Source organism: Odontesthes bonariensis, chromosome 5, assembly GCF_027942865.1.
Source record: "Odontesthes bonariensis isolate fOdoBon6 chromosome 5, fOdoBon6.hap1, whole genome shotgun sequence".
Classification (NCBI taxonomy): Eukaryota; Metazoa; Chordata; class Actinopteri; order Atheriniformes; family Atherinopsidae; genus Odontesthes; species Odontesthes bonariensis.
The window spans coordinates 16,367,927-16,387,712 of NC_134510.1; the positions used below are offsets into that span (position 1 = coordinate 16,367,927).

At 39.7% G+C, this 19,786-nt stretch overlaps 1 protein-coding gene across 4 annotated transcripts in view; it reads left to right on the forward strand.

Moving 5' to 3' along the window:
• Positions 1 to 1,040: 1,040 nt before the first annotated feature.
• The window catches only part of LOC142379793 (CUB and sushi domain-containing protein 3-like), a 284,354-nt gene continuing 265,608 nt past the window's right edge, over positions 1,041 to 19,786 (forward strand). For all 4 annotated transcript variants that reach the window (XM_075465063.1, XM_075465065.1, XM_075465064.1 and 1 more), the window contains exons 1-2: positions 1,041 to 1,394; positions 19,220 to 19,442. In XM_075465063.1, the coding sequence (XP_075321178.1) occupies positions 1,217 to 1,394; positions 19,220 to 19,442 (401 nt within the window). In that variant the 5' untranslated portion in view covers positions 1,041 to 1,216. The remainder of the gene's footprint in view (positions 1,395 to 19,219; positions 19,443 to 19,786) is intronic.

The window sequence follows — 19,786 nt, forward strand, 5'->3', positions numbered from 1 at the left end:
CAGATCACAGGTTATTGATTACTGTGAAGATCAATTAAATCACAGCTATCAATTGGGCAATAGTTAAATCTGAAGTAAAGCACGTACCTCAGCGATCATTGATTTAAACCTTATCTGATATTTAAACTCCATCCATAAGCTGCTGCTCCCGGCGGAAGAAGTCTAACTTTAATGTACTTGTATCATTCACACCGGCGAGAGTCCAGAGACTAAAACGTGAACTTTAAGAACTTTATGCGCAACCGAATCAACGGCTCTTGAAGAAACAATCCGAGTGACCGAAAGATGTTGAGCAATCCCGGTCCCTCGCCTCCCCACTTCCCCCCTTTTCTTCCCGCTTCAAAGTAAAGGTCGGCGACTCTTCCGAAGCTAGATGGCAGAAGAGCCCCACTGCAGCTGAGCTGCGCTTTGCGCCGTCATCATTCCCTCTTTGCATTGCAAATCGCCCAGCCCCATCACTCCCAATAACGGATCTGCTCGATCTTCAAAATGAAAATCAGAGTTATGGTGGGGTTACCAACCAAGCTGATTTCTTTCATCAGCTTTCGGGACGGGATGCTACCTGTCTAAGTCTCATCTAACTCCCACGTCCCCTTTCTCTCCTGACACACACATAAACCACATGCTGTTATTAACAGGATTCATTTCTTTCTCAGGACTTACATTCTTTCCATACAGACGCACCCCCTCCTCTGTTTCCTTGCCACCCACACCTCACTGTTCCTACTTCAGGATTCGCTATCCACACATCAGACAACTCATACACAGGACGCTCCCCCTCTTCTCACCCCCACCCCTCACCAGCACCACCACCTCTCTCTCTCTCTCTCTCTCTCTCTCTCTCTCTCTATCTCTCTCTCCCTCTCTAACTCTGTGAGGTTCGATTGCCGATCGATAAAGGTAGCCTTCAAACTGAAGGCAAGACTCCTCTCTGTCCTCCGATTTATTGGGCATAAAAGCGAAAGATGTTGAACAGCGGATGCAAGAGCGCGCTAACAGACATCCTCACACTTGATGCCCCTCTCAGCAGAGATGGTTGAGCCCTCGTCCAGGTTGCTGTGGTCCTCTCCTAAAATTCAGTCTCGCTCACTTCTCTTCTATCAGCTGACATAAACGCGGCGGGAGGCTCTGTCTGTTTCTCCTCTGAGAAAGGGAAGCCACTTCAACCCAACAGATAGAGAAATTAGGCTCTAGGTTACATGTTGTAGTTGAGAACATGAAGGGGATTTACAAAGACGGATACTGCGAAGGATCTATTGAACTACGGGACGTTTTCAACAGGAGATGCGTTAGATGTGGCCGGGGGGACTTTGTTCAAGCGAAAACGATGAGGATTAGGACGGGAATTGTTTTTTGGAATCTCATCTTTTCACTGATGTTCACTTGTGTGAAAGGTACGAGCCACTGCAGCAATTCTCTGTATTTTCCAATGCGCTCGGTTTGCCTTAGTGTGTGTGTGTGTGTGTGTGTGTGTGTGTGTGTGTGTGTGTGCTTCCGTGTGTTTGAGTGTAAGTGTTTATGTGTGCATGACAGAAATCAAAAAGCTTTAACGTTACAGACTTGCGCCAATGAGGCGACCGCGGCTTTCTGCTTGGACTTTTAGGGGACGCGTTTCCGCGGTTTTGAGCTCAATGCAGGCTTTGACTGAGTCGCTCAATAGATATTCTTGCAGTAGCCTACGCTTCTTCTAATAGCCTACGTGAGCTGCTTTGCTTAGTAGGCTAAGTAGTGAATTGTTGAGGTGCAAGTGCATGCACTGCAGATTTTCTATAGGATGTTGCGATTTTCTAATGTATTGAGGATAAAGCCGTCTCTTTTCTAGGGCTGAGTTTCAAAGTATAGATGTAGGATTCGTGTCAGGCCAATTTCTCATTAGACACGACACTGAAACCATGCAGGTGCCGAGGCATTAAGTGGAACCAATTTAGTGACTGAGGTTTATCAGACTTGCCTATGTGGGCAGGTGTAAGGTGGGCTTCTTAGTATTCCAGTGGCTGTTTCTCAGGATCTGCCCGTTTGAATGCTGGCAGTGGCAGGTGACATAACAATTATTTTTTTCATTATATAAATCAGTCATATTTATTCAGACCACTAAAGAATTGTGTACTATGACACTTAAGGAATACATTAAAAATCCAGACTGATCCCTGTTTAGTAATATCAAGACACCAAATGGCTCAACTGTCTCACCCCTTCTGTTTTCTTTTATAAAACCTGGTCATTTGATTCGTGCTATTTCAGCTTCTGTCAAAATCAGTCAAAGCAGCTGTTGCTTATTCACTACTGCCATTACAATGTGCTCTACTGACGCCCGGTGCATGCTGATAAAAAACAATTTCTTATTCCCTTGCCGTGTCAGTTTGGTGACACGTTGAAGCGTGAGCGTGCATTAGAGCCTATGTTTGTGGGCATGTTAGAGGTACACGTGTGAAATTATCCTTTCTGACTGAAATTAAACCCAAAGGAAAGAGAGAGAAAATAACCACAGGCCCTTAAAATGTGTGTTTGTGTGTGTGTGTGTGTGTGTGCGCGCGCACGTGAAACAGGGAAAGCACGGCCACTTATCTGTTGAACACTTGTATGTGTTTCTGGATATGAGCACAGATATCAATTTACATGCAGATATTTCCCCCCTGTGAGTAATTCTCGTGTCTGTCTGTTGGGGGTGGATGTGCAGCACAGCGGCGCCTACCACGAATGAGCCGAGTCGAGTCGAGCAGAGTCGGGCACAGTGCTGTTTCATCACCACCCACACTGAGGCAATGTCAAACCTTGAGGCCACTGCCAATCCTTCTAGTTCTGTTACTTATTAGGGAGCCACGCAGCCGGGAATTGTGGAAGGGAGGGAGGAGAGATGGTGGGGGGAGAGCAGAAGAAGGCCAGGGTTCTCTTTTTGGAAAACGGGATGAAAGAGCGAGGATGGAGATCCGCGGACCAGATGTTGTTCCTCTTCTCTGACAGTTGACACTATGTTTGCGGACACGAAAAGATGTTGGCAAAGGCTGGCCTGTGACTCACTTTTCCTGCTAAAATAATGATGCCATCGGGAAAAAAAAGACACACATATTGAGCATTACCTTTCTACAGGTGTAATAGACATTAAACTGTCACAGTTCGAATTCTCACTTAACAAAGTTATCGCCAACCCCCCGGATGATTCTGGTAACAAAACACGGATCATGTGAAAATCTGTTAAACTCCGTTGCTGGGTTTTGGAATTAATGAAACTGCACTGTATTCTTGCGTTTAGCATCATAGAGTCCTTGGAGAATTTCTAAAACTGCATGACACACGCATATACAAAAGCGACGCTGCAGATACTGAGCCTTTAATTAGAAAAAGAACAAAATAAAAAGAGGAAAGAAAACCCCTCTGTGAAAAAAAATCCTTTTACACAGACAGTGAGCCTCTCCTCTTGTGTCGAGAAGCTGCATTAATGCTTTGGCCTTATGACAGTCGTATTGCATTTATTGATCATAGGACAATCAATCAAATTTACAATAATGAGACAGTCAAGTAACTGCAAGTGCGGCATTCTTATAACACATGCATAGACAGAGAGAGAGCACTGAAGTTCTCAAAATGAGGAAGACTGCCATGGCCACAGGTTCCTGCATCTGTCATTTTTGGTTACCAGGCTACTATAAGAGATTTATACTGTTTAACTTTATATTCATACCTTAATGGATTACATCAATTTTAGAATGGGACTTGTCCAAATCTAATCAGATATTCAGTGTCTGTCTGTAGTGATGACTGTGGAAAAACAAGAAGGGGCCTGATCATCAAGCTGAAGGGACACTAGAGAAGAGGACAAACGGAACACACCGGCCTGTTTCCTGCAGCCAACGTTGCAGCAGACGATTAACAACAATCATTAATGGATGAAAATACATCTGCTGTGTCCCACCACTACTGTTTCTTGTGATGACAATCGATTTCTCAAAATTTCTTCCAGCTTCAATAATTTGTGAATGTGTGTGTTTTTTTTTTTTAAATTGCTGGATAGTCACTAATTGTTGGTAATCAGATGGGTTCTGAACACACTGTAATCTGGCCACTGAGTCCTTGATGCAAACTTTATCTCAGTGTGATTGAGTAAACAGACTGGAAGGGCTACTGGGGATAATCAGGATTACAATTTGTCTGTGTAATTATTCTCTATCTACAAGGAATGCAGGGCATTATCCTGGTGTCTCTCAGGTTCTTGATCTCCACTTAGAGACAGAACAGAGGTATAAAAGAACAGTGGAGGATCTCAAAAAGTGCCACTATAGTCTGTCTGGAACTGGAAACAACAACACACTCTTCTCCAGGATAAAAGGTTCAGGAACATAGATTGCAGATTTTTCACTCCCCAAATTCCTTATGTTTAGCTATGTGCTGATATCTCAATGGATACCAAGGTATGTCTCAGCTCACTTATTGGCCTCCTGCCTCTGTAATTACGCCTAAACCAAGTTCCTAGATGTACTTGGCGGTCTCCGTGAAGGCAGAATGTAGTTGGCTGGTTCTGATTGAGTACCTTTAGTTGTAAAGTGATTGGCTATGGCTCACATTTGTTGAGATTAAATGTAACAAGTTGAGATGAGTCAGTGTCCAAATTCAAGGCCAAAGATTCTGTCTCTCTGACTGAAATGGTCCCTCTCCTGAAACTCCTGAAACTTAACTGCCCAGAGACATATCTATTGAATGTATACATTTATTTGACATTACTTATGCAGTGGATAAAATCTTTAAAAGCTGATATTGAAGAATGTTGCCACTGTCACATTATGGTCCCGAAGCAACCAGTTTTCTCCAGACATTCTTCTCACGTGTCCTTTAAAGCGTTTCTCACTGTTTTTTTTAACAGCATCCAAAGCTGAAAGTGAGACATTTTACTAACAATGTCAGTCAGTGGGGTTACATGGCACTGAAAGGATCGGATAATTGGCTAAATTACAATAAGAACGAGTTGAGCAAGGGTAATTATCCTTGGATATATGGCGGTGAATGAATTGAATCAAACTCAGGCATTCGAGAAAATGGCGAATGAAGAGCAAGATGAAGGTACATCCCTCTCTATTTAGTTTGTGATGAGCTGCTTATTGCGCAAACGCGATGCACAACGGCGCATTCTCCATCGCGTTGTTTGTTTCTTTCCGACAGCGACTACAATAGTAGTATCGTCTCACTGAAAAAAATCTCGAGCATGTGCAGAAGGCAAAGTCTAATTCACCACGTGCTTCACCAGTCAGCAAACATGTTTAATTTGACTTTCAACCGAGTTATCTCGGGGTCTTAATCCGATTGCGAGTAATCCGATCCGATCCAATTTCTTGTCAGATTCAGGTGTCTACATGCACTTAATAACTCAGTCTTATTGTAATTTAGCCAATTATCTGATCCTTTCAGTGCCATGTAACCCCACTGACTGTACTAAAAAAGAAACAACAGGAGGAACATCTTGTACCTAATTAGTTTGAATGGCAACATATCAGTCACAGGAATGGATAGAAAAAAGAGAACCGTAGAGAGGCAGAGTCTCTCAGAAGAAAAGATGAGGTTCTGTAAAAGAAAAAAAAAATGCATCCATAAATATTGGAGCAATTTCAGATTAATATCCCTTAAATTAAATTTAAAGACTATAAATATTCCATCATCTATGGTACATAATAACATCAAAATATTCAGAGAATCTGGAGACATGTATGCAGAGGACGTGGGCAAAAATCAATATTGGGTGCTTATGATCTTCAGGCCCTCAGCTGGCGCTACATTAAAAATGGACATGACTCTGTCATAGAAATCACTGGCTAACACAGTTAGCTTTGCCATCCACAAATGCAGGTTAAAGCTCAGTAACGTAAAGAAGAAGCCATATATGAACATGATATAGAAATGTTTCAGAGTAACTAAAGCAAAGTGGAAAACTGTAGGTCAGACCAATCAAAATTTGAACTTCTTTTTGGAAATTGTGGAACCCATGTCCTCCTAATTAAATAGAGAGAGGGACCATCTGGCTTGTTATCAGCACTCAGTTCAAAAGCTTGCATCTCTGATGGTATGGGGCTGCATTAGTTGCTGCATTAGTTTCTGCAGAACATTTCAACATTTTTGTTTTTCATGTGCTGTTTTGAATGATATGTTCATTTATGTCATTGCATCCATTTTTATCAATTTACGTTTTGTACACTGTGTAAAAAAAACTTTTCGGAGTTAGGGTTGTATATTCAGTTTTTTATTTTGATAACCTGTAAACATGCAAATCCACGTACCTTTGATGAATCTTCTTCCACAGTGTCCGCAGCAGCTATTGTTTGCTTTTGAGGCTGTTGACTGGATTTATTTTAAATGTGACAGTAGAACTCATACAGAGCATGGTCAGGGGAGCAAAGTGAATTGCTGTGTGGTAAGTGAGGATGTGTACTAGTAAAGGTTTCTGTGATCCCACACAATATTTCAGTATCAATTGAAATGATCAGTGAGCATTACTTAATGGAATATTTGGATTCTCAATCAAACCACCATCCCATCAATATTGAGGAGGCAGCACTCAGATTGTATACTCCATCTAGTAGAAAAATAGCATGAAATAGAGGGAAGAACACATCGAAGCTGCTCTTGGGATGCATACAAAGCAACATATTTGAAAATAGTTGATTTGGCATATTACCACATTGCTTTTAATTGACTCATTTTTCAATTCTCTGAACTGTATCGTAAGGGTTTAGGTCTTTAGGGCAGTGTTAAAGTGTGTTTTCAGACGAGAAAACAGATTCAGACTTCTGCTGTGCATACTGAAAAAAAAAAAAAAAATCGATAAACTGTTAATGGGATTTCAGGCCATGCTGTGTACGTTAGCTTTTCATCTTAGCTGGAGCTGCATTTCTTAAAGATTATGTTAATTCTCCTTTGTTTATTTTCTGGTTAGAACAGATTCTACTGTACATCCATCCATCCATCCATTTTCTATACCCACGTAATCCAAGTTAGGGTCGTGGGGGGCTGGAGCCTATCCCAGCCCGGGTGAGAGGCAGACCCTGGACAAGTCACCTGTCCATCACAGGGCCACACAGAGACAAACAAGACACACAACCATGAACGCTCACACTCACACTCAAAGGGACAATTTAGAGTATCTATACAGCATAGTGTTTTATCTACAATTGGAGTTACAAAATTACAACTGTGGAAGACAAATTTTTTTATTCTATTTTATGAACACAGGTCAGATTTGGGCCGTAAAAGCATAAACAAAAATACATATGCCACTCATACAGAGAGGATGAATCTGTGTGGGTACACGTTTTACAGTTAATGTAAAAAAAATGCTACCAATTTCTTTTGAGAGGGGTTAGGGTTACAAGTTGTAGTCTACAAGAGAGAGCCACAACTTTAGGTTATCCAAACAACAAAGAACCAGAAATCTCAAACCAAGATGTTGACGGGTCGGCAGGGTTTTGTTCACTTTTAAGCTGCACCATCGGGTCACAAATTTGAGTAATCATTAGATGAGTCGTTCAGTTGTATGTTGAAAGTGAGAATATGACTCAGAGTGTGGTTACTTCTCTGCTGTGAGAAATGTGGTCTATGTGAAGATTATTTAGTGTCTGTGCTGCTAACAAGATGCCTCCAGGGTCTTTGAATACGTTAATGCAAAAGAAGAAGTTTCTTTAACTCACTTGTGCAAGATGATGGAGGGTGCTGCTGCTTTGGAAGGAGAACATGCTCCCTGCACTTCCAAAATAAGAAATAGAGAACTAATTTCTTTTTAAACTGCAAAGACGAATAAGTTCAGAAGGTTATATCCCCTGGACAAAAGAATACTACAAAAAACTTGATTAAACATCTGGGAAGGATGTCCAATAGCTGACAGTCACAGGCTACCTTGGCCTTGACAGTCTTCAATATTTATGCAAATTGTGACCTAAATGTGCATTTGGAAATCATATATTTTCTTGCTTTTACTTTGAATGATTTTTTTAATTGTAGTTTTTCATTGAATTAGATGAGAACAGATGTCAGAATGACCTTAGAGAATCATACACTTTTGCAAGAGAAAATGGGCTATAAGTATGGATATGGTCTGTAAGTGGGTGTAGATTGAAGTCGGTGTAAATTGGGCTATTGAAAGCTGCAGGCAAATCTTCTTGAAATTTGGGAGGAAAAAAATTAAAATGTGGGAAGATTTTAACTTTCAGCTGAGTGCAACTAGAATAAAAGATTAGGAATAAGTTACTCTTTTGAACATATGACAACAATATCTTTACAAGTTCAAATTTGCAGTGACTTTTCTTGAAACCAAGTAACAGACAAGATATGTGAGAAAATGTTTGTAGTAAACTGGATGCTTTAGGGCCATAATATGACTTGTATAACTACTTGTATATTCATCATACACTGCAGGTCACTGATACATGGCAATGTTCCATTTTTACCATTTAATCTATTTAACCCAAGAAGTGTGACAAATGCAAAGCACACCCACCCACTCACTCACACACACACAAACACACACACACACACACACGCAAACACACGCACGCACACACACACACACACACACACACACACACACACACACACACACACACACACACACACAAACATATACACACACACGCACACCCAAACACACAAACTGTAAAATTTCAAAAGGTTTTTTGAGTAATTATTGCCTGCAGGTGGAAAAGTGTAAAATCTGCAGCAGCTGTTACTTTTTTTGCACGACGTGATCAAAATCTGCCAGAATAAGCTGCTGCTACCATTGCTTTTCTTTCCTAGAGGGGCAGCATGTTGTTTAGAAATAGTCTACCAAATTACAGAGAAAATATAAAATGAAACATTACCAAGATTTGTTGTTTTTAAGCTCATGTGTGAATTTTAAGCAAGTTGCATGCGATAACATGCCTTCACTTTGTGAGCTTTTCAATGGAAGAAGGTGCTTACCTTGAGAGTAAAAACTGTTGCAGGAAGTTGCAGTTGACTTCAGGTACAGAATACAGATTGTTTCGATTCTGTCCTTTTACCGCTTTTAAGGGAAAGCGAACTGTTGATTTTTTTGTTTGTTTGGGAGATTGGAGGCTAGAGAGACAAGGATCCTATTAGATGTGCTGTTGGCTCACAGTTTTGTGTTGTACAGCAGCTCTCACAGTGGTGGTCTGGCTTCAGGTGCAATATGGCTCACCAGCACTTTGAGGTGGTATTGGTGTCTAGTAGTAAAACACTATGTCCGTGGGGAAGTAGCTAAAGCACCAGCAGTACACTGACTTTAGGAAATAGTTGTCCCAGACACACAACCTCTGTTATTTCCTTGTGCAGTGGCAAGCGTTTGGTGTGTGTGGTGCTGTGTTTAAGTGTTAAAGTGTATTTGATTTTATTATTTTTCACCCCAGTGGTTGGCAATTTAAAACCACCAAATGGAATATTTCAGAGCCCTTTTCCAAATTGCACTGACACACTCATGAGGTAATAGTCATTTGCTAGAAAGCCTCTTTTCTGTTTTTGTTGTGTGGAGCGCATTTCCCTTTCATCAAGCATGCAGACAAGCGTAGTGAGGTGCTGCGATTGTGCAATTTTTTATCAGTATGAACTGTGAGAGTGTGCCAGAGCCATGGAGATAAAATACTTTTCAATGGGGACATCAGTTTAAGATTTCTGTCTACTGAGGTTGTTGTCTTGGTCCTTGCAGTCGTTGCTGTTCTGTTTCCTGGTTGTGTTGATAAAAAAAATGATTTTCTCTTCCAGCCTCATTTCACGTCCTTGGTTCAGAGCACAGTTTGTCACATATCTTAGGGAAAAGTTCTTGGATTTCTAAAAAACACAATTGCCTCTAAATATAACTTTAGGTGCTAGCTCTGATATAAAACATTGCAGTCACAAGATTTATGATGTGACAGAATGACAGCAAATAAGCTTTTTGTTCGTTTCTACATCTGATCTGGTAAAATGTTATCTACACTGGAAATATGAACTGTCACTTCAAAATCCCTTTTCTTTTGTCTGAAGTGTTTTTTTTTTTGTTTTTTTTAAATAATAAATTCAGCTTTGCTCAGCTCACAAGTCAAAATCCCTCCTCGGAGCTGCCTTTAATTTTTTTTTATGAAAACTTGAATTGATAAGTCAGTACTATGAGGACTGTATAAAACAACTTTTTCTCTTTGTGGTTTTTGCAAGATGTGTGGATACAACAGTGAAAGAGGAGCTTTGCAACAAATGAAGCCCACCAGCATGTGTTTTGACCTTTGTTTTGCTTAGTCAGAGCTATATTTTTACACTCAGTGTTCTGTAATTAGGCTTTGCTGATAGATATCTCTTTCTGGGACTCAACTTTCAGGTGAGGTGCAAATCAATGCAGGTATTTCTTTTCTGGGATGGCTACGAGTGGCGCTGTAGTCTAACCCAGTGCTTGTGATAGGCCATAATGATAACCGTTAATGAAATGCCATCTGCATTGTGAGGGGTCTTTGACTAAGCATACACCAATGTCAGTCGGGAATAAATGAGGTATCAAGCAGGGAATGATTCTTGGCATGTATAGTCATTCCTGGCAAACATAAACTACTCAGGCAGTATTTTGACAAGTGGTTCAAGTGGCTCATTATTTCTAAAGTCTGCAATTGCATTCTAGTTTAGTTATTTGTGTAATTTTGTGTGCACTTAGTTCACACTGTTGTGAACATTTATGCAGGCTCCAGTATTTCACACACTTCTTTTTCATTCCAAATTTGTGATGGTTGACATGCTGATCCGTGACTCCTTCCACAGTCAGTTAATTTGACTTAATTGGCTGAATGTAAAAACATCATCTTTGAAAAATTGAATATAATAAGATAATACATGCTCTTTAAATCCAGTTGGTTTAAACCACACAATAAAAATACTTTCTTGGCTTGAAAATGTCAACTTCTGCCTTTTAGAATTATGATATGTCTACATTTTGGAATTAAGCGAAACTGTCACATAATCAAATATTATGTCATAGAGGTTATATCACACAACTATTACATGATAAAAAATGCTTAGAAGGAGCTGGGAGGGGTGGACAGTGGTGTTTGTGTCACACACTGTCAATTAAAAGAAGCAAGTTTCATGTTTTTGTCTTCCCTGTTGATAACACTTTGCTATCATCAAGCACAAAAAATAAATTTGTGAGCAATAAATATTTATAAATACACTGAAACAGGTTCTTATTAGGTCACCAGAACCTGGGGGATAAAAAAACATTAACATTTCATGATTTCTGCACCTTTTACTGTGACTCTACTACATATTTTACAAATGAACAAACTTTCTTCTAGAAAAGTTTTCTTGCCAGACAAGGCTTGCTCTTTTCATAAAAGCCAGAGGACAAAAAGTCACGAAACACTGTAAATGAAGCTTTAAGACATCACTAAAAATATATTACATTAATGCCTTATGACTTCTACCACTGTGCAGCAGGACAGCACTCAGAGAAAGCTCAGCTCATTTACTTGATAGGGGTAATAAAGCTTGGAACATCTTACAGCCAGTTAGAGCTTATAGAAGTAAACAGTTCACTTCATACATCCTCTGCTGCATGTCTCATCACACATGCACATTCGGGCTTCAATAACTCGATCTGTGTACATGTGAGAAAATGTAAGTCTCTGTTCCTAAGCCTCTGCCAAATGACAGCGGCATTCGTTTGTATGACAGCATAGGCCTTTAAAAGTGTAGCCCACTCACCCAAACATGTCCATAAAAAAGAGCCCCGCAGTGAGTGTGCTACTGCTGTTTTGTGTGACTACACATTATGATGATATCTGGGCATGTTGCTAATGGAAAACTAAAGGACAAACACTGTGATGCATCTGTTTTGAAGTCTCCTATTCACAGTGACATTTTGGGGACAATGTGTAATTTTATAGCAATGACATAAAAAGTTTACAATAACAGGTGCCAAAGGGGGTGCAACCCTATTTCTTTAATTGCCAGTAAATTTGATTCCATAAATGACGACACAAAAAGTTGAATTCCTCTATCACACTAATTGCTGTAAGCCTCGGGATTTTGCTAGATTAAATCAAATTTATTGTCTTGTGCACGCTGCAACATAAACCAGACAATAGTCAGTCGATAAAATACAAATACATACAGATGGATTTAATTAATGCACTTCAAGGGCAATAAAGCAAATGGAACACAATAAATCTTTTGAACCAAGTGTGGATGTCTTTCATTCAAATTCAACTATTTTACCGCAGGGGGAATACGGGTGTTTAGAGAAGTTTTTTTTTTAAGCAATTGCCTGATGGGAACTGGTTAAATTGTGATTGTTTATTTTCCAAGCCTATTCAATAATCTTCAAGTAAAAAGTCATTTGGAAAGAGCAATACCTCATCCCTACAGTATCAGCAATCATCCATTACTCAGTGGTCTGTTTGTCACTCATACTAATTTAAATGGCAATAAACAACTGCTCTCCTGCTGCTCCTGATTGTTATTTTTTTATGGCCCAAAACAGATCTAAAATTAATGGCAGACAAAATATTGACACTTCACATGTCTAGGCAGCAACTACCCTTTCATATACCAGCGTAAGCCAAATATTCCCTCATATTCTCTTGGGCTTTAGGTAAATCTTAAATGACCCATTTATCCTGTTACAATTTGGTTTAGGCCTTGAAAATATTAGAATAACCTCTGTGATGCATAATGCATTGTGTTCACAAAATCAATCTTATTCTCCATCCACGCGGCACTGTGGTTCAATAACTGGTTTATTTTGTCCCATATCTGTATTTACTGCAGGACGTGAGCTCACGTTCAGTAATTCAGTCTCATTCGCTGCATTAGAAGCACAGCAAGGACAACAGCATCCATGAATATGTATCGGCTCAAACTCAAACAAACACGCACATAAATTCAGATCGAAAAACCCCCTCAGAAAGCTCATCGGAGTGTGAGGTAACTGCAATTTTCCTGTCAGTGTTTTGCACAGCAAGTATAACAGTCCATTATCAGCGCAAAAGGCGGGGCAGGGAGGTAAAATGTGGTACTTGTGTGTATATCCAAAAGGCCAGGGATAAATGTAAGTATTTGCCAAACAGCTAGGACCACTCTTGAGATGTCTGTCAGGCAGCCCTACCACCTGCTGAGGCCTTTGTTGCTTCCAGACTTTTTTGATATGATACCGATTTATATCTCTGAACCACATTTTCCCCACTGTGCAATCACAGCATGTTGTTAATTTGGTTTCTCATTACAATTTATGGACAGTGTTGCAGCGTGGCACTAACATGGGGGTCGGAAAAGACTCCAGGGACTGTGTTTCACGACTGAAGTGATGATGGAGGTCAGAGCGGGTGACTGATCGAGGACAATGGAATTCAAAGAAGACATACGCAGGGTCTACATGATAAATGAAATTAATGCATATCCTCTCTCCCTTATAAGAAATCACATGTTGTCGCTGCATTTTTTTCCTTTGAAGGGACAAGATGAATGTCTACAGTGTTCTTTTTATAGATACGGCTTTTATGGAGCTGATATTGCTTAACATATTACAAGCTTGTACGATTCACGGCATAGAAAAGGGGGATTTTAATTCATAACAAATAGCTGAGGAAAAAAAAGTAAGTGAGGCGATAGATGGTGGTGGTGGTTTTGGAAGGGGAGAAGGAGGGAGGTGACGCACTGCAGAGCGGCCTGAGTAAGACAGACATAGGTTAAGAAGTGTGAAATGTAGCTGGTGTGAGACAGCTGTGACACAGAGAGGGATGATGAAAGATGAGAAGAATATAAAAATCTGAAGTGGAGAAACTTGGATAAAGGAGGCTGAATCTCGCCAGTGAGCATTTCTACTGTCATTCTTCTCTGTCCTCCAACCAAAAAAGTGCCCATGTGGCATTTGTTCATGCAGGCAGATATGGGCTATAATTACCTTCAAAGAATAAGAGATCTCTGGTGGTTGTGAGAACAACTGCATGTGAAGAGTAAAAATAGTGTTCATGACAGTCAGGTTTGAGTTGAAAAAAGAATGATTTTAAGGCCGTAGCATTAACATTTTTAAGATCTAGCCAAATAAAATTTTTTTTCTCAGTGTTTATTGTGACGGTTGCATTGTCAAAAGAACGTATTTTAGACCTAACCCAACTAAAAGCAACATTATTGTATACACCAACAATACAATACACGTAACCGATCCGTCCACATCAACTCCATACAAGGACTGTACGACTTGTTAAGCAACAGACTTAAGAATGATCACTGTGATGTGGAATTGCCCAGATGACTTGTTGTTCTCTCCTGCTATATGGGCAGCACTTTACAGAACGCCATTAAGAGTCATCTTGAAGGGTATGAACAAAGACTAGTAGACTAATGCTGTCCTTACAACATAGGAGCTCTACAAGAAAGCCTCAACTAAAACCAAGCAGTCCTTGACTTTGCTCTGTAAATTGCGTCTCTTCTGTTTGCTGATCCTCAAACAGGATCACTTCAGGTATATGTTACCCTGCAATAGTAAGCTGCACTTACAGTTACTTGTGTGGTCACAAGTCAAGTCTAGTTTTCTTGATTTGCTTTCACAGCTACGTAGCAGTGATTAAAACTGCATGGCTCTGGTTTCATATATTTTTTACTTGGCTGTTTTAACAGTTTCATTATAACAGACATTAAATAAAGTGTTAGAAGTAACCACCCTGCTGTAAAATTTGAAGGGGAGCTGAAGTGATTTAGCATCACCATGTAAGTTAGGAAATTCACATGAGCTAGCACAGGTGTACTCAACTTTTATAGGGGTGTCCAGGCTGAGACCATTATCTTTATGAGAGTAAAACATTATTGTTGATCTCATCATTGTTTTTGCCTACACAGTGCATAGATATAGGGGCATGTAGTTGGATTTTTTGTTTGTTTGTTTTTTCCTTCTTATTCACATCCACAGGCATAACTACCAGTGGCGGATCTAGGATATTTCTGAGTAAGGGGCCATTAAGGGGCCACAGTGTTCATAGAGGGGCCAAGTATTTGTCCAACACCCTTGCACACAATTCCCTGTTTTGGTAAGGTACTGTATATACATTTCATCAGTCACACCATGTTCAAACACTTAATTAAACACGTAATTTAAAAAAACAACAACTCCTAACCAATTTTACATGCATTTTTACTGACAAAATATTCTCAAACACACACAGTATGTGAGAAAATCCAGCATTTTATTTCATTTTTTAAAACCTTTTTACTTTTTTACAAATACTGTCATTTTAAAACATCTCTCTCACAAACATACACAAAGTTGCATGTGGGTGACTACTGTACATTTCACTCCTCTAAAACAGCATTATTCTTTGGTTTTTGTGATGGGAACTGAACCGGACAAAAGACAGATGAGTGACAGGACAGGGGCCCGTCAGGGGCCAATCAGACTTCAGCTGGGGCCAATGCCCCTGTGGCCCCGCCCCTAGAACCGCCCCTGATAACTACCAAGTTGATTCCACCACTACATATATAAATGAGAAAAGGAGCAGTGTAGAATGTTAAACCTCCTGAACTGTTGATTAAAGTAAAGAGAATTTTACATTTAAAGTACGTTGAAAAACTACAGATCAGCATTGCTCCATCTTAGTTATTCTATTCATCCATTACTTTAAGTGGGTTTTACTTCTTGGTGTATGTGTTTATTTTCAGTTTTTGTCTGGACTCTCATTGAATTCTACCTATATATGAGATAATTTTCTTTTAATTGCTTTCCTTCATGTTTTTTTCTATTCATCTTATCTGCTATGTTGCTTTTGAATGAATATATTAATACATTTTTCACTAGATCCAAAAATACCCTTTAAGGATTGTAAAGCTGATCAATTTTGAAATTCCTTTATCTGCTTGTGGTGTCTCATTGCAAATCTACAAGATTTACAAGATCTAAATATGTTCCTTGTATCGCGGTTTTTGATATTTCTTTTTGTTTTCATTTTTTTTCATTCAGAACACAGCTCATTATTGTTTGGGGCTTGGAAGTGGGGTAAGGTAGGGTAGGATGCAGATTGGGAAGTACCTTTTATTGATTCAACAGTTTTTTGCTCTCGCTTTCTGTAAAGAAAGTTGTGTTCCATTCAGGTTGTATAGACATTTCTAATTAAATAAAGTCTGAATCACTGATAAAATAGGACTTTCTAGATAGAATTTCAGCTGTAGCTGCATGTTAGCATAAGGATATATATGTATTTTTTTAATAGCCAGATCATTATGGCAACTAAATCTGCAAACTTAAACTTAGAGTGAACTTTTCCAGAGTCCTGCTCATAGTCTTCCGTAAAAAGCATCGCCTGATGATATTATTTAGGAGCAATATAAGTTTGTTATAATGTAAACCTGTTGAGCTGTAGGTTATTGAGAAAACTGAACAAAACTACACTTACAGAAGTGAAAAACTGTATTTTGTTGCACTGCCATGGAAACTCCTTGATCCCCAAAAGAAAATGAGCATCTTATCCTAATCACTGCAAACAGAGGGGAAAGGCCAAAGCGAGGATTTGGAATTGGGTCTTTGTCTGTAGTGTGGGTACAGGATCAAACTAAACTTCATGTGTAAAATAGTGCCTCTTTAACCAAACCATGTTTCTCTCTCAACAATACTGTATAGTACACTGTGCTTGGTAAAGTTAAATACATTTTGCATGGCTTACTCATTCATTTTAGGTTAGTATGACAACATTGTCCTGTGTTGACAGCCAGATAAAATTGAATTTTGGCAAAAAAATATTTTAAATCAACTCCCGGCTGGGGCCTTTCAGTGTGGAGTTAGCATGTTATCCCCATGTATGCGTGGGTTCTCTCCGGGTACTCCGGCTTCCTCCCACTGTCCAAAAACATGCATGTTAAGTTAATTGGTGTCTCTAAAATGGTCCTTAGGAGTGAGTGTGAGCGTGTGTGTGGTTGTTTGTCTCACTTGTCTCTGTGTGGCCCTGTGAAGGACTGGAGACCTGTCCAGGGTGTACCCTGCCTCTCGCCCAATGACCGCTGGGATAGGCTCCAGCCCCCCCGCGACCCGACCGACGGATTAAGCGGATATAGAAAATGGATGGATGGGTCATGCAAATGAAGGAGATGACTTTTACAGAAAGGTCTTTGACATCAGTATTCAAATACTGTCACATCATGCATATCAGCCTGCATTATCATCCAATTGTCTAAACTGACTCTAACATACAACAGTGCAACTACAGGTGGACTCATTTTCAGACATGGAGATGTTTTCCTCAGATTTTTGTTTTGAGGGCATTTAAATATTCACTGTGGGGGAAATAAATGTCTTTTAATACTCTTTATCGTCTTATTTGAACACTCTATAAATACAGCTTCTTATACAGTTTATGACTGTTTATGAAAATTTGGACTCTTTTGGTGAAAAACTGAAGGTATTAAATGTTTAAGGACCTTTTCGGGTCATTTTTCAGGGAAAGGTGACAGCTTAGCAATAACAAATACCACATTAGGTGTTGCCTTGTTGGAATACAGATGCCATGCTGTCAGACTGCAGTTTCTGATCTATCCTCAGAAAAACACATTTTTTCCTCTTGCAGTCAAAGCATAGCTGGATGATTGATGATGCTTGTTCAGATGATTACAATATTTCAGAGAGCCCTTGAATGCAACCGTAATGCAGTGTGTCACAGGTTGGATCATGTTGACCCTGTAGGCGGCGCATCAATAGTGCAAATTTGCCATGATTACCCTGTTTGCTCTGTGGTGGCGGAAATAATTGCAACTTAGACATGCAACAGCCCTTGAAGAGAATTTATCCCAGAGCAGCAGCTTATCACCAAAAACAGCATTAGAGATAGAATTGTGGATGCCCTGTTTTTCCGCAGGAAGGTCAAGCCATTTTTGGACTGCATGTTGGCGAACTTAGGAGGCGTCAGCTATCATAACAGCACATGAAGGTATACACATTCTGTCAGGGATAGTGGGCCAGGTGGATTATTATGCATCTGATAACACTTTCTGAAAGAATATTTGAACAGCTGAGAAGTTTTGTCTGAAAAGATTGAAATAAAACAGTTTCACAAGTGGGAAACGAATTGTCAGTTTGTCTCACAGCTTAACATTTTGACTGTTTGCTCACATCATTTTACAAGGAGACAAACACAAAACTGAGAAAAAATGACTAATATACGTCTAGTTAGAAGTAATTTGAATCCCCCCCCGCCCCCCCAGCTTTGGCCAGCTTTATGCAAAACATCCTTTACATAGCAAGTGTGAAAAGCTAATTACACAAGCAGCAAATTGTGGAGGGTAAACTATGCATCTCAATTAAGTTTGCATTTCGTTAAACAACATGCAAGATATTCCATTTAAAAAAAAGCCCACTTTTTGAAAAGTGAGACGCAGTGTGTATGGAAGCATGCAAATGTACTGTTTGTGTAAGTGTTGTAATATACTGGATGTGGAAGTGTGAAGGGAAGTGTGATTTTGGGAGAACAGGATTGCACTTGACAGATGATTTTTTGTTGTGCTTGTAAGGGTTACTTCAGTTGTAGCTTTGCACATTTACATCTTCACCACAACGATGTGCCAAACAATCGAATGATCATAATTTCACACTGATGGCTTCATGTTTTCACCTGACATGTTAAGGGTATCGATCCTTAGTAAGCCAGTGCACCAAAGCGCAAAGTAGCAGCACATTGGAAGACTTTGCTTTTTGCTCATCTTTCGGGCTTTTTGAATCTCTCTTAAAAAAAAAAAAAAAAAAAAAGAAGACTAGCTCATGCTTTTTGTTTCATAACATAGTGAAGGAAAAAAAAACTTTTACTTACTTGCATTAAAAAACAATTATGCATGTTTCTCCCTCCATTACAACAGCAGGTGTTCTGCCATTTCCTGTTTATTCAAAGGGAAAAAATGGAAATGGAAATACATTTACGTTGTCAGATGGCTGCCAGACTTCCCTCACAGCTTCTGCCAGCTGACGGCAATGTGGATTTTGCAAACAATTTGCTGTCACTTGAAAGAATATTGAACCTGAACTTTGCATAGTGTTTGCATGCAGTTGAAGCATTTGAACGAGGCTGTTAAAAATTTCTATTCCGTTTATGAATTGCTGCTTAAATGTTTGCACCAGACAACATTTATCAAAAGGAAGTGTATCGTTTGTAATGACAAAAATGTGCTCCCTCTTTTCATGTCTTGTCATGTCACACACACAGACAGACACATTATGTACATTGTGTTGTGACTCGATGTTTGCTCTCTTTTTCTTCAGGTTTCATCCATACCTGTGGAGGAACATTAAAAGGGAGGAATGGGACCATAGAAAGCCCAGGGTTTCCATATGGATATCCAAATGGAGCGAACTGTACCTGGGTGATTGTTGCTGAGGAGGGCAACAGGATTCATATAGTTTTTCAGTCTTTTGCCGTGGAGGAGGAATATGACTTTTTATCTTTGTATGACGGGCATCCACACCCGGCTAATTTCAGAACAAGGTAAGGAAGAAAGCCCTGAAGCTGCTTGCACCTTGAAGGCTGTGTTTGAAGTCTAGGAGGTGGGGATAGAAAGATGTGAGGCAGCAGAGACTTCAGTGATCACTTCGGATGGAAAGGTCATCTTTAATGTACACACGTCAAACACTGTTTATTCTTGTAAGGGAAGTGTCAGCCAAGTCAGGCGGGTGTGATAGCAGTGTTGTGTGTCAGCTGTTTCACTCAGTTTGGTGAGTAACTGAACTGTGAACTAAAAAAAAAAAAAAAGACAAAGATTTCCATTGGGATTTGACATGGGAAAAGCTCATTTATGCTTTGATTTCAGATAATGCAGCTTATAGAAGTGC